The sequence below is a fragment of the Carassius carassius genome, chromosome 19, assembly GCF_963082965.1.
Source record: "Carassius carassius chromosome 19, fCarCar2.1, whole genome shotgun sequence".
Lineage (NCBI taxonomy): Eukaryota > Metazoa > Chordata > Actinopteri > Cypriniformes > Cyprinidae > Carassius > Carassius carassius.
This window is the reverse complement of record NC_081773.1, coordinates 1,589,548-1,607,951: the sequence shown is the minus strand read 5'-3', so window position 1 is coordinate 1,607,951 and position 18,404 is coordinate 1,589,548. Positions and strand designations below refer to the sequence as shown.

General features: G+C 35.7%; 1 protein-coding gene and 1 long non-coding RNA gene across 2 annotated transcripts in view; both read right to left on the bottom strand.

The window, feature by feature from the left end:
• Window positions 1–10,843: 10,843 nt before the first annotated feature.
• On the bottom strand, window positions 10,844–12,875 carry LOC132094855 (uncharacterized). Its single transcript, XR_009422412.1, has 2 exons — window positions 11,690–12,875; window positions 10,844–11,643 (listed from the first exon to the last, which is right to left on the bottom strand). It is a non-coding gene; the product is annotated as an uncharacterized LOC132094855 (long non-coding RNA).
• Window positions 12,876–13,758: 883 nt separating this feature from the next.
• The window catches only part of LOC132094854 (E3 ubiquitin-protein ligase ubr3), a 64,485-nt gene continuing 59,839 nt past the window's right edge, over window positions 13,759–18,404 (bottom strand). The window contains exons 34-39 of the mRNA XM_059499486.1: window positions 17,925–18,032; window positions 16,703–16,828; window positions 16,451–16,612; window positions 15,238–15,447; window positions 15,015–15,154; window positions 13,759–13,902 (exon numbers count right to left, since the gene is read on the bottom strand). Coding sequence (XP_059355469.1) covers window positions 13,785–13,902; window positions 15,015–15,154; window positions 15,238–15,447; window positions 16,451–16,612; window positions 16,703–16,828; window positions 17,925–18,032 — 864 coding nt within the window. The 3' untranslated portion in view covers window positions 13,759–13,784. The remainder of the gene's footprint in view (window positions 13,903–15,014; window positions 15,155–15,237; window positions 15,448–16,450; window positions 16,613–16,702; window positions 16,829–17,924; window positions 18,033–18,404) is intronic.

Here is an 18,404-nt window from a genome sequence, read left to right as displayed (position 1 = left end):
ACTCAAGTAACTATTCAAGACTAGTACTTTTACTTTTACTTGAGTAAATATTTCTAGAAGTACTTTTACTTTTACTTGAGTACAGTTTTTGGGTACTCTACCCACCTCTGTCTAGTTGTCCTGGTCTCTGCTGTCTTTCAGGGATGTAGATGTCCTTTCTAGGTGCTGATCCAGCATCTGGTCTGGATACGTACTGGATCCGGGTGACTGCAGTGACCCTCTGATCTGGACACAGACTGGATCTGGTGGCCACGGTGACCTCGGAACAAGAGAGAAACAGACAAATATTAGCGTAGATGCCATTCTTCTAATGATGTAGCAAGTACATAGGGTGTTATGGGAATTGTTTACGGTTCCGGTTTACCTAATTAATGCAGCCTAAAAATCCTTTAACGGATTTGGATAATAAAAGCATATTAGTATGTTATGTGTATGCCAGGTTAAAGAGATGGGTCTTTAATCTAGATTTAAACTGCAAGAGTGTGTCTGCCTCCCGAACAATGTTAGGTAGGTTATTCCAGAGTTTAGGCGCCAAATAGGAAAAGGATCTGCTGCCCGCAGTTGATTTTGATATTCTAGGTATTATCAAATTGACTGAGTTTTGAGAACGTAGCGGACGTAGAGGATTATAATGTAAAAGGAGCTCATTCAAATACTGAGGTGCTAAACCATTCAGGGCTTTATAAGTAATAAGCAATATTTTAAAATCTATGCGATGCTTGATAGGGAGCCAGTGCAGTGTTGACAGGACCGGGCTAATATGGTCATACTTCCTTGTTCTAGTAAGAACTCTTGCTGCTGCATTTTGGACTAGCTTTAGTTTGTTTACTAAGCGTGCAGAACAACCACCCAATAAAGCATTACAATAATCTAACCTTGAGGTCATAAATGCACGGATTAACATTTCTGCATTTGACATTGAGAGCATAGGTCGTAATTTAGATATATTTTTGAGATGGAAAAATGCAGTTTTACAAATGCTAGAAACGTGGCTTTCTAAGGAAAGATTGCGATCAAATAGCACACCTAGGTTCATAACTGATGACGAAGAATTGACAGAGCAACCATCAAGTCTTAGACAGTGTTCTAGGTTATTACAAGCGGAGTTTTTAGGTCCTATAATTAACACCTCTGTTTTTTCAGAATTTAGCAGTAAAAAATTACTCGTCATCCAGTTTTTTATATCGACTATGCAATCCATTAGTTTTTCAAATTGGTGTGTTTCACCGGGCTGCGAAGAAATATAGAGCTGAGTATCATCAGCATAACAGTGAAAGCTAACACCATGTTTCCTGATGATATCTCCCAAGGGTAACATATAAAGCGTGAAGAGTAGCGGCCCTAGTACTGAGCCTTGAGGTACTCCATACTGCACTTGTGATCGATAGGATACATCTTCATTCACTGCTACGAACTGATGGCAGTCATATAAGTACGATTTAAACCATGCTAATGCACTTCCTCTGATGCCAACAAAGTGTTCAAGTCTATGCAAAAGAATGTTGTGGTCAGTTGTGTCAAACGCATCACTAAGATCCAATAAAACTAATAGAGAGATACACCCACGATCAGATGATAAGAGCAGATCATTTGTAACTCTAAGGAGAGCAGTCTCAGTACTATGATACGGTCTAAATCCTGACTGGAAATCCTCACATATACCATTTTTCTCTAAGAAGGAATATAATTGAGAGGATACCACCTTTTCTAGTATCTTGGACAGAAAAGGGAGATTCGAGATTGGTCTATAATTAACTAACTCTTTGGGGTCAAGTTGTGGTTTTTTGATGAGAGGCTTAATAACAGCCAGTTTGAAGGTTTTGGGGACATATCCTAATGACAATGAGGAATTAATAATAGTCAGAAGAGGATCTATGACTTCTGGAAGCACCTCTTTCAGGAGCTTAGATGGTATAGGGTCTAACATACATGTTGTTGGTTTAGATGATTTAACAAGTTTATACAATTCTTCCTCTCCTATGGTAGAGAATGAGTGGAACTGTTCCTCAGGGGGTCTATAGTGCACTGTCTGATGTGATACTGTAGCTGACGGCTGAATGGTTGCAATTATATCTCTAATAGTATCGATTTTAGAAGTAAAGTAGTTCATAAAGTCATTACTGCTGTGGTGTTGGGAAATGTCAACACTTGTTGAGGCTTTATTTTTAGTTAATTTAGCCATTGTATTGAATAAATACCTGGGGTTATGTTTGTTTTCTTCTAAAAGAGAAGAAAAGTATTCGGATATAGCAGTTTTTAATGCTTTTCTGTAGGATATGTTACTTTCCCGCCAAGCAATACGAAATACCTCTAGTTTTGTTTTCCTCCAGCTGCGCTCCATTTTTCGGGCTGCTCTCTTTAGGGTGCGAGTATGCTCATTACACCATGGTGTCAAACTGTTTTCCTTAACCTTCCTTAAGCGTAAAGGAGCAACTTTATTTAAAGTGCTAGAAAAGAGAGAGTCCATAGTTTCTGTTACATCATGAAGTTGTTCTGAGGTTTTGGATATGCTAAGGAATTTGGTTACATCAGGAAGATAACTTAAAAAGCAGTCTTTTGTGGTAGAAGTGATGGTTCTTCCATACTTGTAACAAGAAGTAGAATTTACAATTTTGGCTATATGAATTTTGCACAGAACTAAATAATGATCTGAGATATCATCACTTGGCTGAATAATTTCAACACCATCAACATCAATTCCATGTGACAGTATTAAATCTAGAGTATGATTTCGACAATAGAGTAGGTCCTGAAACGTGTTGTCTAACACCAATAGAGTTCAGAATATCTATAAATGCTGATCCCAATGCATCGTTTTCATTATCAACATGGATATTAAAATCACCAACTATTAAAACTTTATCTGCAGCCAGAACTAACTCGGATGTAAAATCACCAAACTCTTTAATAAAGTCTGTATGGTGCCCTGGTGGCCTGTATACAGTAGCCAGTACAAACATAACAAGGGATTTATCATTAACATTTGTTTCTCTGGATAATGTTATATGAAGCACCATTACTTCAAACGAGTTATACTTGTAGCCTGCCCTCTGAGAAATCCTGAAAACGTTGTTATAAATTGAAGCAACACCTCCCCCTTTGCCTTTTAGATGCGGCTCATGTTTATAACAGTAATCTTGGGGGGTGGACTCATTTAAAATAATGTAATCATCAGGTTTTAGCCAGGTTTCTGTCAAACAGAGTACATCTATATTATGATCAGTGATCATATTATTTACAAAAAGTGTTTTCGTAGAAAGGGATCTGATATTCAATAAGCCAAGCTTTATCATTTGTTTATCCATATTGCTTCTTTTTTTACTATTTGTTGAACCTCAACTAAATTGTTAATCTTAACTTGGTTTGGACGTTTTTTGTTTTTTCTAGTTCGGGGAACAGACACAGTCTCTATAGTGTGATATCTAGGTGAAAAAGTCTCTATGTGCTGAGAATTAACTGACCTCTGTGACGGGAGGCAGCTAGCAGACGGTCGGTTTAGCCAGTCTGTCTGCTTCCTGACCTGGGCCCCAGTTAGTCAAGTATAAACACTAAGACTATTTTGTGTGGTCACTTCAAAACTGTAATCCATTTGTGTTGTTTCAGAAAATTTTATTCATAATTGTGTCCATCATAACTGGCATTGTTATATTTATACATAGAATTCGAAATGGATGAATCATGGGTGTTGCACTATGACCGTACTTTCTTCTGCACTGGAAGCTCCTGTTATCAGGTCAAATTCCTTGTGTGTGTAAACATACTTGGTAATAAAGCTCTTTCTGACTTCTGACTTCTTTCTGTTATTTCATAGTGTGTTCCTACATGAAGCCTGCACCTTGCAAAGCTAATTAAAATGTGTCTCATTATGTCAAACAGGCTAAAGGGTTGCTTCAGATCACAATCATAATTTTAACACAGGGATTTAGAAACACACACACACGAAACTATGACAATGACTTTGACTTGATGGTTGAGAAATATCAGGTAGTATAGCAAAAATCATTTTTTCTCAAGAACGTACAGTGAACGACCAGACATAATCATTCTGTCAAAGTCATAATGCAATGCTGATGTTTTGTAAAAGCTGTCAGATATTTCCATTTCTTATCAGTTTTTCTGACTTGCTATGGTCTGTATGTCTTATGTTGAATAAGAAATTAAATCAGTGCTCTATATCACATACTGTAGGGGGAAGCATATAAAACTAAAAAGGACCTAAGATTGAGCCTTGCGGTACGCCGTTCTTGCGGTACACATCTGACAGGTAGGATCTAAACACATTTATCCACAAATAAATCAAGAATATCATGAAAGATACTACGATCACAACAGTATACATACTTGGAGAACAATATATATATTATTTGTAAAAGAAAAGAAAAAGGGTCTATATTTATTTTCTAAGCAAGAGTGCTGCCTGTGTCTCGCTGGCAAATGGGAGAATTAGTTGATGGATTCAGATACCACTTTCCCGTCACTGTGCTCACCATAATTGGATTAAACAGAGATTAACTCTGTCATGTAGCCTACCTCAGGACTACTACTGTCTCATTTATCATTTAGAGTCGAGATGTCCAAAACTTTCCCACCTGATTACATTCCTGAACATAATCTACAGAGGTATGGAGAGAGATACCACAGACATGGATCTCAGTACCAGGGGACTGATGTCTGTCCTCACTGTGAGGTGATGATAAAGGAGGCACAAAATGTGCTATGTTCCCCAGCTTTAGTTTAAAACAGTGGAATGGATTCAGTGACAAATTACTGACTTAAAGTGTAGCAACACATTAAAAGTGTATGTAATATCATAAATTACAAGCAAAAAGTAAAGTATGATGTCAATTTAGAAAATAGTATAGAGCACAGATGCTTTAGATAACAGGGGTTGGCAATACTTTTTTTTTTCTCAATGGGCCAACATCAACATTATGGTTATCAGTAAATTAAATTATGATACCTCTGCATAATAATATTCTCATCAATGTAAATGTGAAAATGTAATGGTTTTCTGCTCATGTCATGATTCTCTCCCACTCCTCTTATTCTTCTTAAAAGGCAAAGGCAAAAACGGAAGCACCTCCACCTACACACTGCAGATGATGGTAATACTTCTACATGCTTGCATTTCATAATCACCTTCACAAGATTTTTTTTTCTCTTAAATAAATGATAATGGCTCTACTGAGTCTAATATATGACATGTGATGAATTTTGCCACTCATACAGACTCCTGAGGGAGGGAAGCGTTTATTTTGAGGTCACGTTGAAGTGGAAAAGGTAAATGGCGTTCTGCCCGTGAGGCTGTGAGCCTCGCACACACAGAATTATGAATGGCATGAGCGATTAGAGCGATGGATGCTTCGCCTGTGCCGTGTGAGATGGATATTTCATACCTCTCATCTATTTTCTGGAAAGGCAGAGAGCACAGCTGAAATTCGACTAATGCCGTTTTTTAGGAAAAAACATGAATTTGCCACACAAGGACAACAGAATGGACTTCAAGCTTATAATAATTTTAATACTACGATTGTGTGCTATTAGATATTAAATTGAAAATGTCTTTTAAAAATTTAATTTACTTTTGAAACCAATTTTGAATTGAGTTATAGTAAACATGCTGCAAAATAATTAATGCATGACCTGATAATCATAATTATCATATCACTTATGATATTCATAATCAATATAAAAACTATTTCATTTATACACCACATGTCAAAACTTTGGAATAATTTGGTTGATTATTTAAGGATTTTTTTTTTTTAAGAAGTCGCTTATGCTCACCCAGACTGCATTTATTTATTGAAAAAAAAAAGAAAAATAAAGAAATACAATTAAAACCAATAGTTTTGAAATATTATTACAATTGAAAAGTTTTCTCTTTTTTTTTTTATCTATTTTGAACGTATTTTAAAATGTAATTTATTTCTGTAATGACAGTTGTCAGCATCATTCCTCCAGTCTTCAGTGTCACATGTTTTTTTCAGAAATCATTCTAATATACTGATTTGGTGCTCAAATATTAATAGTGGTTTTTATCATTATGAATGTTGAGAACGGTTTTTGCTGCTTCAGAATATTTAGCATATTAGAATTATTCCTAAAGATGCAATTTAAAAGAAAGCATTTTGACAATACTTCACAATATTACCGTTTTTTTTTTTTTTTTACTGTATTTTTGAGAGCATATGAAACTTCTCTCAAAAGCATGACATATATTCTGAATGGTCTAGTTTTATATAAGTGGAAGGTTGCTTATTTTCCAAGAATGCTCTAATTTACCCCAAAGTCAATTGAATTTCAGTATAATTTACTTCAATTCAGTTTTCAGTTCAGCATCCAGCCAAATGTTCAATTTACATTCACACTCATGAATCGAAATTTTATCCAACACTGTTATATTACAACGCAGCAGAAAACACACGGATATCTCAACGAGTCCCACATTCATTAATTCCTTAAATGCTGCTTTGAAATTTTGTATAACAAAGTTTGAGGTTTGAACAAAAAGACAGCAGTCTTCAGCAGTGAGAATGTGTATGGCACTTGCTGTTTGTAAGACTTGGTTTAATAATCTAATAATGAAGCATCTGTCAGTGTAGGAGTCGGTTTCATCTGATCTGCTCTTCTCCAGATTGACTTTCACCGTCTCTGACAGCTCCTCACCTCTCTACACTGACAGACAACCACAGCTCATCTAACATGATCCTGTTTTAAATATTTATTAGACAGATGGTATTAGTCATAAAAGAGCTTTATATGGAAGACGGTCATTCAGTTATAAAACACTAACATGCGCTAACATTATGAGCTGAAAGCTATAAACTATGAGACTGTAGATAACCTACACATCTTTCAGTATAAAGCTCCATCAGACATAAAAACAGGATTTAATCCCTCGTGCGCACAGAAAACACAAACATAAATGTGTAAAAATAGAAAGATGTGTTAGCTCTTAGCGTGTTAGCCCGAGGTGGTAATGCTAGTCATAAACAGAGACCAGTGAAGCAGGACCCGAGTGAAAACGACAGCCTGCCTCTCATTCTCTGCTAGTGCACGTGTCAATCTAACATCTGTCCAGATACACACAGATCATGTTCTGTATTCACAATCACAGCCTAAACTCTCAATGTACTATAAAGCATAAAGCCTTTTGTATAATATTTGATTTGCAAATTGAATGAAAACCCAAATACAAGACCTGTTGTAATTAGCTTCCTGTCGCCTGATATTTTAAAATTTTAAATCAAGTTCAGGCCCTTTTTAGTATTATTCACTTGTGTTTTTAAAAACAAAAACATGTTTAAATGTGAGTATCAAATATGATCATCAGGCTCTTAAAGACACGTTTAATTGTTCATCTCTCAGTCGTCATTGTATTGCATAGCATTTGCAACTACTGAGCTTAGATCATAAAAAACTAAAGCATTTAAATATTATCTTCTTAAGACATAATATTGGAGATATGGAGTGATGACTGATATTTATATAATTTTATATCAGTAATCTGTTATAAAGAGTTCACTGCTCTTCAAGCTAACAGGATTTCTTCTCACATTTTGGCCGTATGAATAACAACAGCTGCAGCAAATTGTTGCCTCTGAATAAAATTGATGAACACACATCACTCGCACACACACAAAAACACACACACATAGTGAAAAAAAAACTGCATTTTTGCAATAAAGACCTAATGTATAAAATATGACTCAACAAAAACAAATATGCAAATTTTTAATGAACAATCTAATTAATCATATGTCAGGCTTTACCAGTTTAACTCCCTGCAACAAACATTTTGTTTAATTTAAAGATATTTTCAAACTAGGCAGAAGTTTATTACTCTTCTAGAGAATAACCAAAGATACCCTAGCAACTGCATAACTAGTACACTAGAAAGAAAGAAAGAAAGAAAGAAAGAATGAAGGTCTTACAACATAATCTCATTTTCTAAGCTTCCCTCGCTCTCACACACTGACTTCATTCAGTCCTGTCCAATCTAATCCTGTTACAGGAATGTGACAGACTGCTCCGTCCACCAGTAAACACTGGATTTACAAGCATGACCTCTTACTGTATGACCACTGACAGATCGATCTGGACTAACGGAGAGCAACAGCACACATGAGCCTTCACAACTTTACTGGCTATGAAGCTGGTGTGAACGAGCCCTTAGAATACAACTACAGAATTACAAGTACAGGCTGTGACCTATTCTGTGGAAATGGTTATTTTAGGATTCTTTGATAATTAAACAAGATTTAATTAGGATCAACTATAGCACAAGACAGCATCTCTTGATTGTAAAATGAGTTATCCTACCCTCTGGGCACAGGGTAAAACACACACACACAACTCAGGGTTAGTTAGCGCCCTGAAAAACTACACATACACACTTATCATGAGCTTTAATTGGACACACACTACATCACACTGCCAAAAACACTCATTATCAATATAAAATATCTTTCTAAATTGCTCGAGGTGATGTTTATTAACCTGCTTTGGACCACATCAGTTCTTCCGTTGGCATTTCCTGTAAGAATATTAAAGAATTGACAAAAAACCTTGACATTCCAGCTTTATTATCTGTCTTTTATTATATATGTTCATTCTGATTGTAAGCGTATAGCTCAGGCGATGTAGATGCTGTTCTGTGGATGATCAAATAATCACAGCACACAGGATCACTCGACATCACCTTTGATCAGGTCTACCTTCGTGGCCTTACCCTGCACTAATGCCTTTTCTGCCATTCATTTGTTTTTGTTTTTTTGTTTTTTTTTATAGAGAATACCTACCTGCCATAGCCGGTTTCTGACATATCCAAGGTGATTTTCAAACCTTCACTATAACACCTACAAATACCTACTGTAAATGCTGGAATGCATGTGGCATTAAAATATTCACTGCATCCATTACAAAGCATTTTTCAATAAAACTGGCATAAACAGAAACTGCAACCATCCAAAAAAACAGAGTTTGCTAAGCTAATATGCTATGATGTCCTGCACAATGTCAGTGTGTCGTCCAGGCAGCTGCTGTGCTGCCAACCCACTTTCCATTCAGCACACAAACATGTTTACAGGAGTTTGGTTTGTGGGCCTTCATTGAAGATTGAATCATTAGGCAGATGAATGGTGCGCTCGCTCATTTAGCAAACACTGAATCTAATGCAGCGAATCTAATGCTTTGTCTGTTGTCTAAACTATTATAACACGTTTGTAAATGTGTTTGTCTTTACCAAATATAAATCAGAAAACAAGACTGGTATGTCCTGTGTTAACTTTGGCAGAATTCATATTATCTGCTGTAACTAATTGGTACAGAAAGAGTCATTATGTTCTCTCTCGGCCGAGATCAACTCCTTGCTGTCACAGTAAACCTTCAAGACTCATTAATATGATGCGGTCAGTTACTAAACCTCCGCATAAAAAAACTGCTGCTACATTTGCAGATTAGAAACGATAACAGACAAACAATATAACTAAAATGAGAGAAATTCAATGGCAGCACACATACACAGCTCACATTTAGACAATGCATTTAATATATTTCATTTCAATAAATCACTTCATTTAATTACAGCATTATTCTGCATGGTAAATAATTTGTCACAGTAAGTTAATATGTATATATATATATATATATATATATATATATATATAAACACAGAGGATTAAAGATTTCACCATGAATAAGCTATAAACTCATTCTTAGGAAACTCTCAGTTCCATTTGTGCTGCTCTAGCTGCATATTAATATATCATATTAAATCTCCCAGTTGCATTTATTAAAATAAAACAACATGCTTTCATATCTAAATTTTTTTTTCCGAAAAATAAAAAAAGTATGCATTTTATGCATCTGTCTTTGTACAGTTATAAATACACTCTTGCTTAATACAAGTATTTTCTTTCAATTTTTGCTGACTTCACACTTCTGAAATGTAATACACTGAAAAATAATAGACAATGCAAAAAAAAAAAATAAGATAAAAAATAAAAATAAACCTGGTGAAAATTTCAAGTCAACAGCACCTTTAGAAATATATTTACTGTTCAATACTTGTTTTACCCGCTACACTGTAAAAAATTACTGTGATTTTAACGGTAAAAAACTGAAAATGCTACAGTATGACTACAAACCTGTTAAATGGTTAACGGTAATTTCCTGTAAACTTTACAGAGAACCTCTGCGTTGAATTTCAAATTTTGTTTGAATTTGATGTTTTTTCTTTGAAATAACAGTTGTTTCTTCTTTTTTTCTTATCTGTTATGTTTATTAGGGTTGTATGTTACATATAATGTTGTTAAATTAATGTTTAATGCATATTTCAGTTTAATGAGTCTCACCATGATGGTATTTAGTGCTTGTGTAAATGTCACTGTGCACCTTCTATATATTTTATTAAAAGCTGCTTGTGATGGGCTTTGCTTCATCCCGTGACTTTCCCATCACCACCTGCCTTTGGTGATTACCAGTGTAATACAAAGGTACAAAACTGATTTCAGTACTTCAAGAAGTTGGTATATTAATAGTATAGCAGTTAATTTATGGTATTAAACTGTAAATTTAAGGTAAAACCATTAAACCTAAAACGGTGTTACCGTATTTTTTACGGTATAATTCTAGCAACCACAGCTGCCAGTTTTTTTACCATATATTTTTTAGTAATATATATATATATATATATTTATTATTTTATACAATATTGTATTAGTTAATTACTTTTTGTATGACGTTTTATTTATATAATATTTTTAATAGACAAGATGTAACATTTCTGGATTAAGTTTTGGAGAGAAAAAAAAAGACAACAAAAGCACACAAAGGCATATCAGAGCATCTGTATATTTTATTCACATATGTTACATTTTGCGTTAAATGTCATTAAAAGTCACCCTTTCAGAGATGACATCATAAAGTCTGAATCAGCACCTACAGTAATGTACTGTATTACTGCCTGCCTGACAAGCATTCACTGCAGGAGAACACACCAGCATTATCCACCCGTTACACTTACCACAACTGTCTGTCTATACAAAGTTGGGAAGGAGAGTAAAAACTCTTAGAAAAAAGAAAAAAAAAACTTAAATAGAATAACCGCAGCATGCAAGAAATCAAGAAACATTAGACAAGAAAGCAAACTTCAAGTGCACTGAAAACATCCTCCCTCCAGCATGGTATGATTGCAGCAATGATTATCAATACCTACCAATCAATACAAACCAAACATGCTTTTCTGGTGTGTGTCTGAATATGTTTGTGTGTGTGTGGTGTTGAGGGTGCTTGTCTGTTTCCAGCAGGAAACAAACAAAAAGCAAAATGCACTCAATATAGATGGACATGACATGTGTCACTGTAATCACGCTGACTATTATTATTGCAAAGGCTCCACTGATGCCATTGTTTTGATTGTGACCCACAATTAAAAGAGACACACTCAATATCACATGGAAACTGTGCTGCAAACGTCATTTAAATGTGTGTACTTAATTTCTATATACAATTAAAACAAAAAGGATGGGACAATTTTCTTTTCTTTTTTTCAAGAACTCTCAACGTGGAGTCAGACAAGGTGAATCACAATAAGGTTTAGATTGTGGTCATTTTATGTCAATGTGAAGCTTGATCTTACTTTTTAAGGGGGCAAGGGTTAAATGAGAAAGTACTAAAACTAAACCATTTGCTAACACAGGAGCTGCATAAAATAAAGAAATTGTGTGCACCACCATACATGTCCATCACTGAACTGGGCTGCAATATTCAATTTGACGTGATCCAGTTTAATGCATTTTCAAATAATTAACTTGTGCATGCACAATGCCCTCTCTACAATTACAGATTACACAATCAAAGATGGTCCAAGGACAGAGCTTTGAGGAACACCATGTGTATTGGACTGGAAAACTAGCCTTTGCTAAAATGTCAGTTTGTATCAAGTACTTAATTATCTTTTTTTCTTTCTGATAACATTAAAACAGATAGTATTATTATTTTTTTATTTTTTTTCTCTTGATACTTTTGCATAAAGGATCTACACACAATCTGGCCGAGTTCGAAGTAGAACAAAGTGACAACCCTTTTCTCAGGAACACTTCAGATCAGGAATTCAATATCCTGAGGGGTGTGTGCATTTAAATATCGTCACAACAACACATAATGTCTATAAACAAGATAAAACGTCACTACCTGCAAAATCCTAGAGGAGGAGAAATTAGGCCATGGAAGCCAGCTGCTACAAAACTCAGTTAAGGCAATTATGAATAACTTTCTTAACTTCAGAGGTTTTTGCAAATGTGCATCAAGCCACTAGATGTATAAGACTAACAGAACAGCCATCGAATGGCTCTTTGAACCAGAACTCTGTGTAATGGCAAACACTGCCCCCTATGGACCATCTGACACCAGTCCAGGCATAATGCAATTAGAATATTGTGAAGAAAATCAAACTTTGAGGGACAACAGACTTGGTGGTTATATAGATAGATTTTCTGGTTATTGTTCGGTGAATTTTAGGAATATTCAAGAATATTCCCAGATCATTATTTCACCTTAGCCAAAAAAAAAAAAGCAAGAAGATTTTCTGAACTTTAATTGTATTGCATTATTTTCAGGACAAATTAAACGCATCTGCCCACTCTTTACAATAAAGAAACAAATAGACTCCTCTCTCTCTTCTCTCCTCTCTCTCTCTCACACACACACACACACACACACACACAACGAAGAAGAAGAAGAAGAAAAAGGAGAAGAAACATCAAGATTGTTTACATTAAGAATTTGGGGCAAACCGTTAAGAAAATGATGCAAAGATACTTTATTCTAAAATAAACTTCATTTTCTTAATGCAAATTCTTTATTTTATTATTATTATTTTATATATATTTAAAGGTTACTTTTATGACATTTATGCGAGGGAAAGAGCCACAGATCATTATTTAATGACTAGCTCTGTCTCTAGCCATTAAATATGTGCTACAAGGTTGTAGGGGATTTTTTTTTAATTTATTTTCATAATGAACTTAACAGACCAGCCAACCACCATCAAAAACAAAACCTTCATTAGGAAAAAAAAAAGATGCAAATTGTAAAAAATATTTTTACAAAGGTATAATTTACTTTTTTCAAACAATGAATAGCAGCACTTATTATATATTAAAATCTTTTATCTGAGACTACAAAACAAAAGAAAAAATAAAATAAAATACAATTCCTGAGGATGACTGCAACTACACCTCGAGTCAGACAAATCTCGCTTTAGCTCTAATCGGTTGATATTTCGTTTTTTAAACCCACAGTCAGTCTTATGAGATGTGCTTCAACTCAAATAGCATGATGTGGTCATGGTGTGGGCTGGGGGATATGTTGAGAGTCTTGGTACCTTTAGCATTCAAGGTTTTGATATTCATTCTGATATCTGTACATGACTTGTTTAACATTGGCCAAACATTTTTTTTTTGTTTCCTCAAAAACCAATGTCAGTTTTCCAAAAGTTAGAGAACGGGAGTATTATTCCACTCTGTGTGTCCAACAGACTAGACAAAGATTCACTCAGTGGGCTTTCACCTTGAGCTTGCTGGGACAAATTCTCCCCTCTAAATCCACACGAAAAATCACTTTAAAACACACGCAAACACACGCTGTTAGTCAATAGGCTTGATTGTACACTAAACTTGACATGAACTCAGGCTGTGGCCAACTCAATGCAGGTTTACTTTATAATTACATGACAGAAATCATCATGAGCGGTCCACTCCAGGACGTGGGCTGCACTGTTAAAGTCCATTGTAATGGGGACCCCAGCGCTTGTTGATGTGGTCGAAGGTGTGCGAGACCCACTGCTGCTCCAGAACACGGTATCTCTCCTCACATAAATACAGAGGCTTTCCTCGACTATGGAACAGGGAAAAAAACAAGAGGTTACAGCAGGAAATGGAATCCATTTTCTTTATTAGAGAAATGAACGGGGAAATTAACTCCGTTTCACAAATACAAAGACTACTGGGGATAAGAACGGCACAAAATAAACAAAATGCAAGATTAAAGGTCACTGCAAAATTTTAGCACGTTAAAAAATAAATACGACCCCACATTATGTCAATCACGTTTACACACTGCCTCCAAAATATTCATCAATTTGGATCGGGTTTGTTTTTTCGCATCCGTAGCAAGCATTTTGACAGGTGTTTTGACAGTTCAGAGCCACCGTACATGCGAACGCCAAAAACCAGAATGACAATTGTCAAGTTGTGAAGTGGTCTTTTTTTCACAACTGTTTTTAGGATTTTGAATACGAAACCAAAAAAAAGTCTTCACTAGGGTTGCAAAAAAAGTGAAACATTTCCAGTAAATTTCAGAAATATTCCAGAAATGCTGGAAACTTTCCAGGATTTTTTTTAAACATTCCAGGGATTTTTGGAAAGTTTACTGGGAATTGTCCACCCCTCTGCAACCCTATTCCATTCACTGACTGAATTCTGCACTCTTGTGAATTCTCTCATCATTAAAGTTCAGATACACATGTAAGAAGATTTATTTTGCAGCGTAAACAGCTTGATCGATAGCTAACTGTTCTGCACGCATACTGCATATCATTCATTTTTCTTGCTACTGAGATAACCAATGTGAAGACTTCATTTTCAAATCCGTAAAAGGCAATAAATGAATTCATAAACGGTTCTCAGCTTATTGTGTCTGTGTAGATAAAACATGACATGCTGTTTCCCCAAACACATTTCTGAAGTATTTATGTATTCTACATAGACACTTTTTTTTTTCTTGTGATATGATTTCATTGGTCACTCTATAGTGCTCTGATTGATTGAAATTGGTTAAATTTAAGTATTTAGCATTAATTTAATGTAGTAATTATAAAAACTGCCCTCAGTAAATCCCAGGGCGCAAATATAGTTCTTTAATGGGAAAAATATAGCTGACACAGCTGCTGACACCTGAGAATTAAATCTAGATGCAATATCTGTCCATCAGAGCATTGAGAAGATTACCGTAGGTCTCTGTCCTCCTCTCCATGAGCGTCCAGATACACAGACCCCCACAGACAGAAGCGATGGCCTCGGATGATAATGATGACCGAGGCGTTAATCAGCAGGAAGATACCAGTCGCTGCTCCACAGTGCTGAGAGTGCTTCAGATAGAAATAAAAACACATATAATCATCAGTGTAAGGCTCTTTCAAACTGAAGCGTGCAGATTGTGCCTCACACTCACCAGCACACACTCACAGACGCCCTGCTGTTTACAGCAGTGCCCCTTCAGACAGACGAACGCACCGCACACCAGGCACAGCGCAGGGTCTTTGGGGGTCTTGCCGCAGCTGGTGCAGGATTTCCTGTGGTAGTACTGGAAGATGGTGTTGTAATTGTCTGGCAGGTGCAGGAGACGAGGGGCGGCCCACTGCGGATCCTGAACTAAAAGAGACTGAAGAGAGACAAAAAAAATAATCACTCAGATGCCCCATGAAATGACCTTTCATTTACAGTCAAAACTATCTTTTTAGTAACATTTTATAAAAAATAAATAAATAATTGAATGTGAAATCTCTAATTTCTCACCACTGGTGAGATGAACAGTCCCATAACAGCTTGAGCAATTGTTGCTGTGGGTCTGGTCAAAATGCTCAATACTTTTTATATGGAAACCTTTTTCATATTAAAGTTACTAGCAAATCAAAATGAACTATTCTTTTTAAATGGAATGTTGCTGTGTTTGTATTCCAAAAAAAAAAAGACCCAAAATGTACATAGCTTAGAAAAGAAACATAAAAAAATGCAAATAAACTGTCACACAAGAAGAATGTGAGAATAACTCCAATTTTGCAAAATGGCAGAACATTATAATTCCAAGATGACGGTTTGTCAAAGTTTTGTTCTAATCAGTCATGACTGTGAGAACGGACACAATTCAAGATATTTTACTGCATAGTGTCCTAAAATGTGCCGTTCTGTAGCATGAATTCTTATTGATTGAAACCCTGCTCGACAAGTTCTAGCTGTATACTACATAAAACAGAGAGCTCCGGTCCTTGATTCTGATTGGCTGAGCCACGTTCAAAGCTGTTGTAAATTACTCTACAAACACACACCTTTTGTTGTAGGAACTACATTGTTTGGTGGAAGAACACTGTTTTTATTCATTTCATTAGACTTTATTTGCTCCATTTTATTTTGTGAAACCTTACTACGAATATGAAGTAACCGTTTTATAAAAGCAGTAAGCCCTGTGAAGCTGTGGTTTACAGTGAATTTATAACAGCTAAGGGGGTGTTTAACCACTGCTTCACTGGGCTTATTGCTTTATCAGATATGATGCTTACTGTCACAGGTCATGCTTGGTTAGGTCACATTGATTAAATCACAGGTGTTAGCAAGACTCCAAATAAAACAGGGTGCAAAGAAAGATGACAGGAGACACAAACACTGACCACGGACTGCTGGGTGGGAGCATCAGACAGAGTGATGACTTCTGAACACCACTGACTGATCAGATCGAAAGCACTGATGTTCCACTCCAGACACGCAGCACTGGACTGAGCAGAACCAGCCAAACCCAGACACCCGGCCAGCAGAGAGAACTCCTCCTCCACCTGTGAACACAGACACCCGCGTCTGTCAACTATGAGAAAATCCGGCTATGGGACGTCTTCATTTAGACGGCAGATTTAATGTGTGTGTACCAGGCAGCCGGGTAAGCTGTCTCCATACAGGTGGTGCTGCAGTAAACAGGACAGTCTCAGGAAGGGCAGACAGAACTGCTGTAGGCTGAACTCGATGGACTGAGGAGACCACACACTGGAGCTCAACTACAGAGAGAAGAAGACATCATTAATAACAGCACACAAGAGCTTCCTCAGAGATCAGAACAAGCTTCAGGCTCAAATAACAGTACATATTCCTCTTTGGCTGGTTGTCATAAAACTTTAGGTATTTTATATAAAAACCAGTATGCAATTCAAAGTTATTTTAAAATAAATTAATACTTTTATTCAGCAAGATTGCATTTATTTGGTTCGAAAGTTACTGCACTTTCACAATGTTACAAAAATATAGGTTTAGGATAAAATGTTATTTTTGAAGTTTCAATCTAATAATCAATCTAAAAATAGGAGTAAAAGAGGAGTAATGGCTGCTGAAAATTTAGCTTTGCCATCACAAGAATACAATACATATATATATATATATATATATATATATATATATACACACACACATATTATATTATATATTATATATATATATATATATATATATATATATATATATTCAAACAAAAAACTAATTATGTATTGCAATAATATTTAATAATACTCTTTTTTTCTTACAGAATTTTTGATCAAATAAATGCTGCTTTGAGAAAAACGGACAATAAAATAAATAAACCTTACTGACCCCAAACAATAGTGTACACATACACAGTCCTTGCTCATAAACAATCAATTTAATGATTTTACATTTGTAAAGTTCCAAGTTTTGTTGTTTTACTGTAACGTATCCTGATTTGAGATGAAAAATAAAAAAGGACTTGACTAGAAAAAGACTGAATTTCACTAGTTTTTGCTGTCTTGTTAAAACAACAGCGGAGGAAAGTGAAAAGATTTACTGAAAACAGTTCATATGTCATGTCTGCAAAGCAAGTTCAACAATGGGTCCCTTGGATAAGTGTCTACATCTTTTCTTCTTCAAAAAAGAAAACGCTATTGCCTGCACAACATATTCTCATTATAACTGCTTATGAACTCATTTTTTTTTGCCCAGTAAATGTACTTTGTAAGATTAATCATAAAGGCAAATCAAATTATTAGCATGTTTTGTTAGGTCAACTCTTTACTGCACTGTATATAAATTAACAATGTCAAAACTAGAAAAAGACTGTGGTGGTGATATTAAACTGTGACTCACCACCAGTGCTTCCTCCGAGCTGGTGTCATACACATCTTTAGCCTTCGTCAGCTCAGAGATCACATGACCCAGGAGCGACTCCCATGATTTGTCAGAGTTTGGCGTGTTCTGTGTGTGGAAGGGCATAATGAAAGAGAACAGGGCTTTAAATCTCTCCCTTCAGACTGGAATCACTGTTATTTTACCAAATGGACTGAATTTTTAAATCCTAGTGAGCATGACTACCTAGACACCATTGCTGGCCATCACATTTGAGACTGAACATTTAATTTAAACAACGTTTTTTTTAACATCTGAAAGCACCTATAATGCTATCTAGGAAGGCAACTTGCTAAAGGTTTGGAACCCGTTCAATGTGTTATTTTAAATGTCAGCAAATTGCAAAAACAATGCAAATTTCAGGCAGAGATGACGTGTGACTCTATAATGTGGAATTAAAGCAGTCTGACTCTTCACATTACTCCATTTATTTCCCACAAA